The following is a 16,554-nucleotide window of genomic DNA, read 5'->3' on the forward strand; positions in this document are numbered from 1 at the left end:
CGTTTCGTGCGTGGCAGAACAGCCATTAGCAAGGACACCAAAGCTTTATGTGGCAAATAACATTTCTGTCAACTCCCTTCAAAACAAGACCCAAGTACCCGACCAGAGAACCACCAGATGGAGCTCAGGAAGCCAGGCCTTGACCCCCCGAAGACGGGGCTGCAGTGGAGCAGACAGCCCTGAGGCCCAGGGCACTGCACCCGCCCCCACAGACCAGCCGGGTCCCTGAGCACGAGCTTAAAGCCCTGGCCGCTCCCTTTGTCCTGCTGGGAACAGGCACGTGGTCCCGAGAGCCAGAGCCCAGACAGGGCCATCTGCGTAGCAAGTAACCGAAAGAAAGAGCTTCAGGGGCAGCCGCTTCTGCAATTACAGAAGACACCCGAGTGCCCGAGCCTCCGACTCTTGAATGGAGATCGGGCAAGGCTGGTGTCTGTGGACCTCCTCGGGAGGAGCCGCGGGGCCCGACCTGCGTGGCTTTGTCGTTACAGAAACGTCTCCACCTGTGAGGTGTCCTCCTCGCAGGCCATCAGCTCCCCTCAGCGGTCCAAGCGCGTCAAGGAGAACACGCCTCCGCGCTGCGCCCTGGTGCACAGCAGTCCCGCCTGCAGCTCCTCCGTCACGTGCGGGTGGGGCGACGGGGCGTCCAGCACCACCAGGGAGCGGCAGCGGCAGACGATCGTCATTCCCGACACCCCCAGCCCCACGGTCAGCGTCATCACCATCAGCAGCGACACGGACGAGGAGGAGGAACAGAAGCATGCGCCCACCAGGTGAGGCTGTGCCACCTTCGGACGCGCGGGAGGGAGCAGGGCGGGGGCGCGCCGGGTCCTCCGTGGGCCCGGGCCTCTGTCCATCGTCAGACGTGATGAGCTCTGGCTCCTGACCCCCAAGTTTTGGTCTTGTCGTGTCCTAGAGTCCTGAAGTGATGTCAAGGGACCATCAAACAGAGTTTCCATAATTGTTCAATGCCAAAACAATCCGGAGTCACTTTGGTCCCGAAAAATAGTTCTAGTCTCCATACATTTGGGCGACTTGAGACCAATTGTGCACAACGCCAGTGTATCTCAAGTCCTGTGTGAGCTTAAACATCTCTGCCTTGGGCTGTTGAATTTGTTCCCAGTTGGTCAGGATATTTCTCTAGCACCGCCTTGGCTCTCGGAATTCGAAATCATTGTCCAATTAATCAGAAATTTCTCTCTGTCTGATTAACCCAATCTTTCAAGCTGCCGGTTGGCTCTTCATCCAGAGAGCGTTACTGTTTATTCCAAAGTAGTAAGAACTCCTTTTATGCTCTGTATGCCTCCTGGGAAGGGGAAAGGAATATTTATTATATTTGCAAGACTATTAACCCTGGCCCCAAAGCCTCTTTTCCTACATTTTCCAGCCAGACTTCAGCAGGGTGCGGTTTGTACTTGGGCTGCCTGATGAGCCCCTGGAGCTAGCCCCTCCGGAACAGTTGGTCCCCTGGCCTTCTGCATCCCCAGGGGCCTCCGGGCCTCGTAGATCCCAAAGGCTCACAACCCCAACTCCGACCCGCTGGCCTCTCCCGCTGGGACCAAGAGTCGGGGACCGGAGGAGGCCTGTCACCGCCGAGCCCAGCGCTTCTGGTCAGCACACACACCGCTCCCTGATGCGAAGCTTAACATTCACAATTCGGCCCCGGTTATTCATTCCTGATTGGATACAATGTAACTAATTAGTAATCACCAGTCTTCTTGATTAAATAATACATTCCCACACTTGAGATCATTACCAAATGTACAGATAGACTAATTAAAACAGTCTCACTATAGCTGTTCCAGTCCAGGCTCTCCCCTTCCTGTCTTCATAATGAACTCTATTTTGTTTTGTTATCTCATGATAGACCTAGTACATGTCCCATTCCAGTATCCTCCTTCCCCTCTTAACGTCTCAGCGTGGCCTTCAGTGTGTCTCAGAAGAGACTATAGTGGAACACTTCTGGGGTGGGGGAGGGGGGGCACTGGGGGATGCCATGGGGGGTGGGCTGCACTGGGGAGACCAGACGCAGTGTTTCACTCCCCACCTGCCTGTTCCGGGACTGGCCTCGGTTTCCCTTTTTGATAACAGCCCCCAAGTTGAGTCAATACTCTGTCCTCCCCAGCGCCTCGTGCCTCGCAGCCCAGGAATGTCGTGGGCTCAGGTGGTCCCATCACAAAGAGAAAGGTTTTTCCCAGCCCGGAGCGGTCTGTCCACACGTTTATAGCATTGGCCATAAAACGGGCCAAGCAGCCCCCACACAGCCCTTTGCTACAACTGGGAAAAAGAAAAAGCAATTTAAAAATCTGACAATCAGCTAGATTGGACTATCGTTTTTGAAGTATGAGATTCGAACTGACACAGAACCTCAACATACGTGCTCAGGAGAGAATTGAATAGTGTGTCTAAGGAAAAGCAGGATGAGAGAGCCGTCTCTCCACCAATCAGACGGCTGCCAGGGCTGAGCACAGCGCCAAGCCAAAGCACAGACTGCTTCCGCGGTGGTCCCCAAAGCCCCAGAAAGAAACAGAACTGAAATTCTTGGCAGCGTGCAAGGACCTTGTTGTAAATCAGTTGAGACCTAGGGGAGGGCATGGAAGGAGACCCTGGCAGGTGCACGCGTGAGGAACAACCACCAGTAGTGACGGTGGCCTACCGAGCATTGGAGCTTCATAAAATGAAAAATGCAGGGGACTGCCTGGGACGTTCCACCACATGGGGAAAGCTGCAGAGTGAGGCCAGAGAGGAATCGGGAAGGGTTCCAGCGGTCGGCAGCTGTGACAGGAAGCTCGCAGAATGAGGGGATGGGTGTTTTCTGGAGAGATCAAATGACTGTTGCCTTGAAAAAGTGTCTCAAGACCCAAGAAGACAGGAAAGTGTATTTGAGTCTGAGTAGGATAAAACAGAACCCCATAGCTGTTTTATTTATAGACAAACCACTGGATAATGTGATCACATTATTGTGACTGTGTTTTGGAGTGAGAGAAAAACGGAGAGGAAATATGATTACTCGTTCTTAAAAATCAGAATTACCATAAAATTTAACACAGTAAATATTTATTGCCCCCACCAGTGTGAGAGATCATGCTAGGAACTGCAGGTGTTACATAAATAAGGTAGACAGTCTCTGCCCTCAGGAGGTTTGCAGGGTAAGAAGCAAGATAAGACACGTACAAATCATAACACAAAACGGAGTATCAGTCCTGTAAAAACTAGCAGAGTGCTGTGGACGTTCAAAGGGGAAATAGCTTGAGAAAATAGCAGGAACAGCGGACTTTCTGGGGTCAAAGGTCCAAAGGGTGTAGAAAGAGAGGGGGTGAGATTGCAGATTCCAGGAGGTCAGTGGCAGGCAGGGAAGCTGGGGCCTCAGAGGTGGGCTCGTAGGATCCAGCGCGCAGAGGGGCCGCAGATCAGAGACAAAGCAGAGGCAGGGACCACAGGGATTTCCGAATGGAAAGGGGATTTGAGGGTCTCCCCTTCAACGGAGGTGGTCGACTTCAAGAAATACTAAGGAGCTCACGGGAGAGCACCAGTCTTGGGAAAACAAGGATGTGCCCCCAGGGGCAGCCCATCGGGGAGCCTCTTGGCCTCCCTCCCGCTAGAAGCTTTTCTTGCCTGTCCGTGTTCCCATTTGAACACTCAAGATTTCCCTGCTCGTTCCCAAACCTGATTTCTCCTGTGCTGTGAGCATGTCGATCCTGAGCTGCTGTGTTCCCGACCTCGTTTCCTGTTTGCTACTCACCCCAGGACCAGCCCTGGGACTCTGTCTAAAATGCTCATTGCTTCCCCTAACGTGACTCAGCCCCCGTACAGCAGCCAGAGGGTGAGGGGGCCGATGACGCTCACAGAGACGGCGATCATGGTGGCACATGGAGGCCCTTCCACCACCGGCGTCTTTTAGAACCGGTACGAGGCACACAGTGGCGAACCCACAATGTTAGGCCTATTTGAGGGTGTCACCAAGTCTCTGGGACCAGAGGACATTGCCTAGAATTTTTAGGGGAACGCAAGGCAAAGTCACTATTCCAGACCCCCGTATTTGACGCTGTTAGTTGCCAGAGCAGACGGATGGTCACCAGCTCCTACCTGTGAGGAAGGTTCCAGAGCACGAGGTGCAGGCTGGGAGTGAGCCGATTAAAGGGGAGGGAAATCATGACACACATTTACTGAGTGTTCCCATTTGCACTGTCCTGTGTGTCTTTCAGTAGAGTATACAAGGCAGGTAGTTCTACTCCACTCGATAGATGAGGAAACCAAGACCCAGGAAAGATAAGTGACTCACCCCGATTGATGACGTTTCTGAGGAGCACAATTGGAATTCGGGTCCCGTGCCGTGGAAGACACGGCAGTCTCGGGTTACTGGCAAAAATAACTGATTTCTCTTTGGTTATGAACTTGACCAATGTGAACTCTGTCCTGCCCCCTCCTCTGACCACCCCCACGCGGTCATGCCCGCTGTGTGCAGGGCAGCAGCCCAAGGCTATGGGGGGTCCAGAGTCTGTCCACCGAGCCCCGACTGGGTACCCGGTGTCCGTCACAGTGCTGAGCTCTAGCAGCAAGAAGACGTTTTAAAGTGAGGGGACCGACAAAGACCCGGCAGCCTGCTTTTTCTCAACGAGTGGCTGCTGGACTAGGGGGCTCCTGGGGCACGGCTGGAGAATTGTTATAAAGATAGAAAGCACACCAATCTGCAGTTTTTCTGGGTGCCCTGAGAGGAAGTCATAGAACCAGTCTTATTTTAATCATTTATAAATGATTTTGATTAGAGGAACATTTGACTGTATGTGCTGAATAAGCCATCTTCTCTCCCTTGAAATCTCCTTGAACGAAGTTTATTGGTGCCTATCTTATTATTCAGACTCTTTGCTAACCTTGCCTTGTGCTGAAACTGCCCTTTAGAGGCCGTATCACACAGGCTTCAGTCATGAGGATAGTTTTTTTTTAAGAAGTTTTTTTTTAAGTTTATTTTTATTTATTTTGAGAGAGAGAGAGAGAGAGAGAGAGAGAGACGGAATCCCAAGCAGGCTCCTCACTGTCCGTGTGGAGCCCGATGCGGGGCTCGATTCACAAACCGAGATCATGACCTGAGCCCGAGTCAAGAGTCGGACACTTAACTGACTGAGCCACCCAGGCGCCCCACGAGGGTAGATTTTAAAATGTGTGACCAGAGTGGCTCATGTCGACTGATCAGCTAGAAACCATTCCTTCATGTATTCCTTCATTCGGTTACCGGGATATTTCTGGTAGACAGGTTTTCATCTCCTGAGGTCAGCAGGGCTCTGTGACGTCCTGCATCCCTTTGTGCGTGTAGGCGGCCACTCCAGAGTATTACCACCGGTGTCACCAAAATGTAAACTTTAAGAAAGTTGCTTCATTAACATCATTCAGTATTTCAGATAGGGATCACTCTTAAAATGTTTGTATAAAAACTATTTGACCCTAAATGTTCTTCTTTCCACTAAATTGCAATTCTGGACCCATAACTGCAGACAAAAGGCGTAGTCAGGACACCGATAAGCTGCTGCTCAAAAGAGTTTGGCCTGAAAGACTGACGTGTCCTTGGCAGAGGGGAACACCCACACTCAGGTGTTACCAGCCAGGCGGAGCCACCCCGAGGTGGACCCCACGTCCTTGGCCACCTGCAGCCATACCACTCCTCTACTCGTGCTCCTGGTTTGTGAGCCTCAGAGAAGAGACCGGAACCCAACATGTGGCATCATGAGAAGGGGCTTTGTTGTTTTGCAGTTTTGTTTTGTTTTTTTAATATGGAATTTATTGTCAAATTGGTTTCCATGCAACACCCAGGGCTCATCCCAACAGGCGCCCTCCTCAAATTTTGCAGTTTTAAGTTGCAACGCAGCCCCAGGTTGGAGGAGTTCTCAGTCATCTGACTCCTTTCAGGAGACAGAAAGGTGTCTTGTCAAGCTGACCTCAACGCATCGTCTCTACATCCTCTTCTGTGCCTTCACAGCACCCCCGCGGGTTGATAGTGTGGCCAATGGGCTGCCTTTTACGAAAGGGCAGCATCTTGAAGAAGGGACCCTCCACCCGACCATTCCCAGCAGCCTGTCCTAACATTGCAGCCTGTGACCAGGCCATCACTGACCCATGGCAGCTTCCACAGGCCAGAGGGAAGAGGGGCGGGACAGTGCTGGGTGTCACACGGGCAGAGCGGTGTTCGGTGGCTGGATTGTAGAAGGAAGTGGAAGGAGAAGGAACACCATGCTTGTACTGTGTGTGGTGTGGTGGGGACCGGGCCTGTGGCTCATCCACACCTTGCTTGCTTCCGATTTCTCAGGAAGGTGGTCTTGCAAGACTGTCTTCCTACTGGTGTGTGTGTGTGTGTGTGTGTGTGTGTGTGTGTGTGTGTGGTAAGAGAGAGACCTACATATAGATATAAACATGTAAATAGGGCGCCTGGGTGGCTCAGTCAGTTGAGTGTCCGACATCGGCTCAGGTCATGATCTCTCAGTTCGTGAGTTCAAGCCCACATTGGGCCCTGTGCTGACAGCTCAGAGCCTGGAGCCTGCTTCAGATTCTGAGTCTCCCTCTCTCTGCCCCTTCCCCACTCATGCTGTGTCTCTCTCTGTCTCTCAAAAAATGAATAAGCGTTAAAAAAATTTTTTTTCAAATATGTAAATAAAATAACTTGAACGTATGTGCCAAATTTAAAATGTAGGGTTTTTTGTTGTTGTTGTTGTTCTCACTGATGACTTCAAATTGAGAGCTAAGAAATATATCAGAAGGAGCACATTAGCCTGGAGGTATCAGCTTCTGGTCCCTGTCCTCACAAGGGCAGATTAAACGTACTCAGCCGTGTATGTCTAACTGGGTGGAGGGGGCATGGGAATAGGACAGTGAGCCACACGCATCCCTGTGAAAGTGGTAGCGCCAGCAGCCCTCCTCTCCATCAGCTGAGACACCTGTCAGTGTGAAGGACTCCATGCCCTGTGCTTAGATGTCCCGTGTTTAGAGGAGAACACTGTCACCGGAACCAGAAAGAGGAGTTACAGTCAGTTTACATTTTCAGGGCTTGTGGGTAGGAAAGGTGGGGTAAAACGGAAATGGCATAGTGACAAAATGAGAGCATGCTCACGAAACTCAATAGCAAAAAAACTAAACGTGACTACAAAATGGGCTAAGAACTTGAATAGATGTTTTTTTTAAGCTTATTTATTTTGAGAGAGAGAGCGTGTGTGTGCTTGAGAGGGCGAGGGGCAGAGAGGGAGAGAGAAAATCCCAAGCAGGCTGCATGCTATCACCACAGAGCCCAATGTAGGGCTTGATCCCACAAACCATGAGATCATGACCTGAGCCAAAATCAAGAGTCAGATGCTTAACCGACTGAGCCACCCGGGTGCCCTTGAGTAGTTATTTCTTAAGGACACGTAAGTGGCCGGCTTTATGAAAAAATGCTTAACATCACTAACGATCAGGGAAACACAAATCAAACTACAACCAAGTATCACCTTACACCTATCAGAATAGCTGTCATCAAAAGAACAGAAGAGAAGTATGGGCAAGGCTATGGGGAGATTGTAGCCCTTGCACACTGTTGGTGGGAATGCAGTGTAAACAGGCAGCTGCTATGAGAAACAGTATTGAGGTTCCTCCAAAAAATTAACAACTGAGCTACCATTGATCCAGCAATCTCACTTCTAAGCATTTATCCAAAAGAGCGGGATCAGGATCTTGAAGAGACATCTGCACACTCCCATGTCCATTGCTACGTTACTCACAACAGCCAAGAGGTGGAAACAGCCTGAGTGTCCATCATATGGGCAGACAGATGAGGGGTAAAGAAAACATGGCAGGTACCTACAATGGAATGCTGTTCAGCCTGAAAAAGAAGGAAATTCCACAATGAGCAAAAAACCTCTTAACACAAGGTTCCTGAAATAGTCAAACTCTTCGACTTAAGCAGAGGAATCTCTGTTGCCAGCGGCTCTGAGTTGAGCCAGATGAACGAGCTTCAGAGATGCGCTGCGCTACCGACCCTGTGGCCATAGTCAACAATGCGGTACTGTGTACTTAAAATCTGATCGAGAGGGTGGATCCCATGTTAAGTATTGTTAAAGTCAGAATTGGAATGTTCTTTACTGCACGGTCTTGCTGTGAGGATCAGAGATCGATGTCTGTGAAGTACTTCGAACAGCCGCTGCGCATCCTATACACGCTGCCTATGACTATTAATCAGTGTTGTAAGAGAGGCCCGGTTTTTATCACATACGGCATTGACTGTAGAATCGGGGCGGTGAATTACGTCATGGAAAGTTTGTTAGTGGAGATGAGTCTTGACCCTGGTCTCGAAGGATGAGGTTGACTGAGATTGGCAAACAAATCAGAGACACGCTCCAGATAGGGCCCTACGGGGAGGAATCACAGGCTAGCATCCGCTCCTCCAGCAAGGTTTCCTCCTTCGGGGCTGATTTCTGTGGCTCCTAGCCCTTCGTTTCTTGTCATCGTTTAAAAATGATGAACATCAGCTATCGCCATCACAACACAATGCAGTTGTGAAATTCTGGAAGCTCTGCTCTTCATTCAGAAGTGATGTTCTGCCGAGGCCACTTAAGCATAGATTTCTCATTCTACGCCCGATTCTCAATTCATGATGAGATTGATAAACGATCACTAGTGATTAGACACTAGTGGAATGAATCCCGATAGAATCAGTATAAAGGAGCCTAAAGAATCCGTAGTAATAAATGTCACATGGGTGCTCATTGTTAAAGTGACTCATTGAAATAACTGCTTCCCGTTCGTTGTCGAATCTGCATAGTGTATTCAGTTAGAGCACAGAGATCTTTAACGGTAGAGGAGAGTAAAAACAGAGCTGTCAAAACTGATTCACCTTTTCCAAACCGGTCAGAGGCAAATCCAAAAAGGTAGGTAAGTTAGCCCTGGACTGTATCGACCTATTTGCTCATCAGGCAGAGGGACTTGTCAACTCTGAAAACAAAGGATGAGACCCATGAACCGTTCATAGAGATCTTATCCCACACTCCTTGGTGGATATCAAGGCTCTGATGTGCGGGACCCTCAGCCTCTGGCAGAAAGGCTCCCTCCCTAGGGGGTTTCCGTCAGGAGCCGGCCCTAAATTCTCCCAGCTCTTCCAGACTAAGCTGTCCGCTGCTATAAGACCTTTGCCAGCAACTCATTCTTCTTCGGTAATAAGAAGCCCACTGATCTGCCAAGTGGCCCGTTGTGTGTTTAGATTCTGACTCACGCTGAGGTGAAGCTGCTCCACAATTTATATTGAAAAGTGAGAATTTAAATACATCCAATTTGAATTTTATTCCAGTTTGGCTGAAATTACTGGTGGGCGTGTGTTTGCTTGTTTTCTAAACTACCCAGAACCTGAGGAAGATCTGGTCAGCAGAAACTGGCCATGTCTGGGTCTACATAGAAGGTACACTTACTAAAGAGATTTATTTCCTCTCTGAATTAGGAGTAAACCAAATCCTATTTTAAATGCCTTCAGTAATACATTTTTGTGGGGCCCTCACAACGGATCCCTTTGTGCCACTTTCCCTGGTGGATTTCAGAGCAAGTTGGAAGTGGAGGGATGCCCAGGGTCGTGCTAATATCAGGCCACTGTCCAGGTGATGAATGGACAGTGGAGCCAGGACCAGAGCGAACACCAGCCCCCGAGACACATTTGGAAGCCAGGCTCTGTTCTTCATGTGGGGTTCATCACCCACGGGCTGTGCACCTGCAGCAGGACACGTCTGCGTCTGGCGAGGTGACCCAATGAGCCGCTGTGTGTATGCGTCAGTTATGCACAACTGACCGTGGCGGAAGCTGAGAGTGAAGGACAGGGAAGCACAAGTCCCTGCGTCCCCTCAGGAACCGGGAGCACTTTGTGACGGCGTGTGCGTGGTATGGGAAGGGGGGGGTTCCTTTAGTAACATCTTAATACACAGCAGACCATGCACAGGCAGTTGTTTCCATCATCTGCTCCCTCCCCCCGACCACAGATAACGGCTTCAAGTCTTCCTTGTCTTTTTTTTTTTTTTAAATCATCCTTATTTATTTTTGAGAGAGAGAGAGAGAGAGAGAGAGAGAGAGACGGAGTGTGAACGGGGGAGGGGCAAGGAGAGAGGGAGACGTAGAATCTGAAGCAGGTTCCAGGCTCCCAGCCATCAGCACAGAGCCCGACGCAGGGCTCAAACGAACTCATGAACTGTGAGATCATGACCTGAGCCGAGGTTGGACGCCCAACCGACTGAGCCACCCAGGCGCCCCTTCCTTGTCTGCCTTTCTAAGGCAGCACTCCCTCCTCATTCCACAACCTCAGGGACTTTTTCCTGGTTCCCCACTTTCTAGGTTTTGCGCCAGGTCTCGGTGCCCTCCACCTGCTTCCACCCTCCCTCCCCCCTCCCTCCCCCTCCCCACTAATCCCATTTGCTTTGTTGTCTCTCAGGTATAGAATTCAGTGACATTAAGTACGCTCACAATGTGTGCAGCCTGTGCAGCCGTCAGCACCATTTCCAGAATTTTGTCATCACCCCAAACAGAAACTCTGTACCCATTAAGTAAGAATTCCCCATTCCTCCCTTCCCTAACCCCTGGTAACCTTGAATCTACTTTCTCTATGAATTTGGTTATTCCAAGTACCTTATGTAAGTGGAGTCATACAATATTTGTCCTCTTGTATCTGGCTTCTTTCACTTAGCATGTTTCCAGGGGTCATCTATATCGTAGCATGCGTTGGGACTCTGTTGGTCTTTATGGCTAATATTCCACGGTGTGGATGTACCAAATTTTGCTCGTGCGTTCATCCGTTAATGGACACCTAGGCTATTTCCACCTTTTGGCTGGTGTGTATAATGCTACTGTGAACACTGGCGAATGAATTTCTGTTCGAGTCCCGGCTTTCGGTTCCTTTGCGTATATAGCCAGGAGTGGACTTGCTGGGTCCTGTGGTAATTCTGTGTTTAGCTTTGTGAGGAGCAAGCATGTGGATTTTTTGCATTTCAACTGTTATAAGTGGGAAGTGTCGGTCTTTATTAATTAAAATGTATCTTATCAAAGTTAACGTGAAGAGCCGTAAATATATGCAGTCAATTCATTCCTCGCCTCCTTTTGAGTTCTTAACAATTACCATCTGTACGACTCATTTGACAGTTCATCACAGAAGGCTTTGTGACATCCATTATTCTCTTTAACCGATTATTTTAAAGCTTTTACTGTTTAACTTGTCATGTTTTTACACAGTCCCCCACTGAAATTGTAATCACCTCCAGGGCAGAGGCATGTATTATATTTCTTTGTACGGGAATTCCCCATGGCACCTACCCCAGATCTCCAAGATCTCTGACTAATGAGTTTTAATTTCTTTCATATCAATCTTCTGATTTATTCACAGACTAGAAACTTCTCCGTTGAGTCCATACTTTGATAGAAATCACTTTGCCTAGATCTGTTCTTGCAAACCTGTTTTCACATGTTAAATGAGGCAGCACAACAATAACGATCCTGCCGGCTAACCTCTGCTTACTATGTGTCGTAAGCCATTCACAGCACATCCTGTGGGTTTTCTCACTTCTCAACATAAGCCTGTATGCGTAAGTGCTGCCGTTATCCACGTTTGACTGATGATGAGACAGTCACTCAGAGGCTGAGCAGCTAGCTGCCCACAGCCACACGCCCGGCACACGCCGAAGGTAGGCCCCTGGCCGCAGGGCCCGTGTTCTTACCCACAGACACTGTTAGGAAGGGACATTTCTACCCTGAACCAAGAAGGACACAACTTGCAGCCACTAGAAGAATTATTCAGCCCAGATGTCAGTAGCGTCAGGCCTTGGGGCGCAGGGGCTCAGACCTTCCGTGGGCTCACCTCTCAGCCCTCCAGCCTTTTGTACCTACCTGCCTCGTGTCCTTCCACTTAGCCTCTTTCTGCCCGGCTGCCCGGGGTGCTTGAGCTCGTCCACTTCTCTGCTGCCCTTAGGGTGGCAGAGATCTATCTTGGAAAAAGTCTGGCCCGTGACTGACCGTGTGACCTTGGGCGAGACACCTCAGGGGGTTGTGGTTCCATTAGGCACTCCATAAATAGCAGCTTCTTCTCTTAGCAAATCAGTTGGAAACTGACCGTCTTACTTGGGGTGATCGATATTTCTTAAAAATAGATGATCAGTATATAAAAATAGATGGAATCCATTTTTACAACCTTCACAATAAGCAACAAATTCCACATCCATCATCCCACCAGCCCATCCTGGAGGCAGATGGAATTGGTTCCCCTAGTAGCCGCGCGTGCATAAATATCTCAGGACAGAAAATGTGTGCTGGCCAAGAGCCCTCCAAGGCTGGTTCCTCCCCGTCAGCAAAGAATGAAGTTTCAGATACAGGAGAGTCCAGGCAACTCTTTTGTAGGCATCATCCCCACAGGAGCCCTTCTGACCTCACTAGGCACAGTGTCGTCCCCTCCCTTGTCCTGGGCCCTGGCGGGAGGGAAGCTACAGGAGGGCCAGCCCTCCCCTGAGAAGGGGACTCTCAGATGTCCTGGTGGCCTTTGCCACAGAGTCATCCCACATAATACCGCACAGCAACGAAGTGGCTGAGAGTGTCACGGCCAGCTCCCGACTTCTGTCTCTCAGCATGTCAGAGCTGCGTTGTGTGGTCAACCTCCTCAGACCCTCCCTCTTTATCCACCCCTCTGTCTGCATCCTGCTCCCTCTTGAACACCTTGCTCCCTGCCTCAGATTGCGGGGTGTCCCAGGCCCCGGGCCTAAGCTGATGGTGCTCCGCTCCCAGCGATGTCCTCCCAAACCGGGGCCTCGGGGTGCCAGGGTCTTGCTGGGCTCTCTCTACTTGCTGAGATGTCCCCTTCTGGTGGCTCAGGGGGTGTTTCCACACAGCTCTGGGCTACAGGCAACTCCCCTGCAGTTCTGCTTAGCTCTGCTGTGGGAAGGGCATTGGGGGGGAGCCCAGGCCCACCTGGAAGCTTCTCTCCAGATGCCAGAAGTGCCTGTGGGCCCAGCTCCAGCCCCTTTCTCGTGTCTTCACATGTCTGCTTGCTGCCGTTTGGACAGGTGACACTTGTGTGCCCACCCTCCCCGTTCCTACCCCCTCTCCTGCCCCGCTCCCCAGCCCTGTCCCGGAGCACAGAGAGGGGCTTGTCCCACAGGCCAGTTCTGGAACGCCGGCTGGTGTCTCACTTCACAGCTTTCTCGTGGTTCTGATTTCTCCCTTTCCATTTTCAGCACTGTCTCCAAGCAGAGAAAAAACGTCATCAGTTGCGTCACGGTCCACGACTCTCCCTACTCCGACTCCTCCAGCAACACCAGCCCCTACTCCGTGCAGCACCGCACTGGGCACCACGCCAACACCTTTGACACCAAGGGGAGCCTGGAGAATCACTGCACTGGGAACCCCCGGACTATCATCGTGCCACCCCTAAAAACCCAGGCCAGCGAAGTGTTGGTGGAATGTGATAGCCTGGGGCCAGGTAACTTGGGGCCAGGGCAGGCCGGGAACCTCTCTCTGCACACTGCTTTGCCCGTTTTCCTGCTATTGGCAATCGTGTTGTGTGAGGCTGATAAGCACCGGGTTATGGTCGATCCTCCCCCCCGAGGGTCTCACTCAGGCATCCAGGGTAGGATTCTGCTCACCATCACTTTGCATAAGCAGCGTTTTCAGTTTTCAGTTCTATAATTAATACCTTACCACCTTTACGGTGGCTCTCCCTTTGACTAGGTTGATAAGGACGAAACAAAAGCCACCCGGTTCCTTATCCACGGGTCGGCGATGACCCCTGTTTTAGGGAGTTCCTGACTGACTTTTAGCAGGAAGAAGCCCTAGTGGTAGAGCAGCTTCCTGGGTGGAAAGAACTTTCTCTGAGTCTTGGCCGGTGAGGATGACGGAGGTTCAGCTCGGCATCGCCTCGGGGCTCACTGTTGGGAGGAGAGGTCGCGGAGGGTGTGTTTGTTTGCTCACACGGTGGCTTGAGAAAAAGGAGTCCTTCCATCCCCTGGAGGCTCGCCCTGACAAGTGCGCTCTAGAATAAAGACCGAGAACGTAACCTTCCGAGGAAACTTAGTGGCTCTGCCCACGTTTGGTGGCATCTCTTCAGTGACTCCCTTGTTCACGCTCACCAGTGGCAGAATTCGGGGAACAAACCAAAAGCCATCCGCTTCCCCGCCACAGACTGTCACCAGCCCATCTAAGGCAGCACCTTCACGAAAGCCCTGTTTAGAAGGAAAGAGGAACAAACTGCCAAAAAAAAGACCTTGCTTAGATTCAGGGAGCTGTTGGGGCCCCTGGCTGGCCCAGTCAGTTAAGCGTCCAACTTTGGCTCGGGTCACTGTCTTGTGGTTTGTGAGTTTGAGCCTCTGTCCCCCTCTCTCTGCCCCTCCTCCCCCCATTCCTTTTCTTGTTCTCTCTCTCTCTCTCTCTCTCTCTCTCTCTCTCTCTCTCTCACACACACACACACACACACACACACACACACACAAAATAGACCTTTTCTTTAAAAAAAAAAAAAAAAGATTCAGGGAGCTATTCACCAAGAAGGACACCCATCTGTGTCACCTGCTGCAGGAGACCTTGGAACCTTTTTGGGGCGGTCGCCATGTGTGAGGCCCACTAGTCATGGGCCAGTCTGGTTGTGCCCCTGAGAGGGAAGAGCAGAATTGAGGATGGGGTCCTTAGGAACTTTCCCAGCCCAGCACCATAGGCCGGCCTGCATAGTGTGGGACACAGGATATCTCTCTTCCAGAACCCTCTTTCTCTCCCAGGCAAGGGTTTTAGTAGTAACCTTGGCAGAAAGCAACACTCTCTAGGACCAAAGGAACCCGTAAGACAGTCAAAGTGGTTTGCCCAGGAGAGAGGACTCCTCAGAGCAGCGGCCCTCATACTGTGCTGCTCATATAACCCTTCAATGTTTAAAACGATATCCATCGCATGTTTTTAAGTTCACATCCTGGCAAAGATATCAGTTCCGTCACGTTGTGTATGTCGTGCCATTACTGAAGTACTTTAAATGTTTGTTAAGACCTTGGAGCTGCACAGTCAACTCCCCCGGTCCCGGCACCCCGCCTTACCCCCTAGTGAGCAACTCCTCCTCCTCGGCCAGGCAGCCAAAGCCCATCTCACCTCTGTCACACCTTCCCCGTGACCACCGCCTCACTTCCGAATTTTATTTCGTGAATGGATGGATAGGGTGGGGAGTTTACAAAAGCGTCTGCAGCCTGAATAAGGTAAGGCTGGACAGCCTTCCGTGTTTCTTACTGCACAAGGCTTGGCTTTGATATCAGGGGACTATCTGCCCCTCAGGAGCTGGTCAGGCTTTGCATGCCTGGAGGCAACACACCATATTAACTTTCCAGAAGGAATAGGAGACTGTGGATGTGAGAGAGAAGGTGGGAAAGGAAAACCAGTAGATGTTAGTGCTGGTAAATCCGTTCAGGAAAAGATACATTTGCAAATTGGGAATCTGGAAATTGACCCCTTAAGTCTTTATCGCCATGGACCCTCAAGCCCTCAGGAAGCCCTACACACACCCGCTTAAGACTGCAGCTTTTGAGAGGCCACCTGTCTGGCTCAGTCAGTAGAGCATGCGACTCTGGATCTCAGGGTTGGGAGTTCAAGCCCCATGTTGGGATTACTTAAAAAAAACCCAAAATCTGAAAAACAAAACAAAAAAAGATGCAGCCTGTGGTGCACACGGTTTAGTGGGAAGGGCTTTCCTGCTTAATCAGCAGGTCTCAAGACTGTGTTGTTGAAACCCTTAAGGAAGCCCGGCCCTTTTATCGAACAGGAAGAGGAGATAGTCCTTCCTCATCTGCAATCCAAAAAACTCTGAACACCAAGTTTTAACTTTATAGCAAACTCATTGGTGGTGAAACCTGGCCTGAGTCAACGAGGGGCCGTGCACAGTCTCTTTGTTGTAGTTATTTGTGCCCCTTAGTGAAATATCCCTGTGTTTTGGAGCGAGAATCTTCACGTCTTTGATTACAAAGTGGTGCCCAAGGCTCTGCTGGGGGTAACCTAAGGCATTGAACCTTTCTAAAACCTAAACTTCTGCATTTCAAAAACGAATGTGTGGCCCCAGGGATTTCAGATCAGGGATTGAGACCTGCAAGCATGAGACGGTGATTTTTGTTACTCTGTTATGTCGGGAATACCCCTGTTCTGAGACACCCCAGGGGGACTCTGTCACAGTAATGATCCCTTTAAAAGATGGATAATGGCTCAAGACGGATCTTCTTGAGGTCATCTGCGAATTCATTTGTTTTTAAAGGTGGCTGGTGCTGAGTGTCTTGGCCTTTTAAAACGAGATGAGGGATGCATGAGAGAGCAGCCAGATTTCCGCAGGTTGGGAAGCTTCCAGCGTGGGGGCACCTGGGTGGCTCAGTCAGTTAAGCGTCTGACTTCAGCTCAGGTCATGATCTTGCAGTTCGTGAGTTCAAGCCCCGCATCAGGCCCTCTGCTGGCAGTGCTGAGCCCGTTTCAAATCCTCTGTGCCCCCTCTCTCTCTGCCCCTCCCCTACCCTCACGCGTGCACCCGCGTGTGCACACACATACACTCTCTCTCTCTCAAAAATAAACATAAGG

The 16,554-nt window shown here is 50.5% G+C and overlaps 1 protein-coding gene across 3 annotated transcripts in view; it reads left to right on the forward strand.

Moving 5' to 3' along the window:
- Nucleotides 1-16,554, forward strand: part of HIPK2 (homeodomain interacting protein kinase 2) — a 129,921-nt gene that overhangs the window by 97,282 nt on the left and 16,085 nt on the right. For all 3 annotated transcript variants that reach the window (XM_040471801.1, XM_040471802.1, XM_040471803.1), the window contains exons 11-12: nucleotides 489-770; nucleotides 13,203-13,447. In XM_040471801.1, the coding sequence (XP_040327735.1) occupies nucleotides 489-770; nucleotides 13,203-13,447 (527 nt within the window). The remainder of the gene's footprint in view (nucleotides 1-488; nucleotides 771-13,202; nucleotides 13,448-16,554) is intronic.

Source organism: Herpailurus yagouaroundi, unplaced genomic scaffold (assembly GCF_014898765.1).
Source record: "Herpailurus yagouaroundi ecotype Mexico unplaced genomic scaffold, PumYag 100, whole genome shotgun sequence".
Taxonomy (NCBI): Eukaryota; Metazoa; Chordata; class Mammalia; order Carnivora; family Felidae; genus Herpailurus; species Herpailurus yagouaroundi.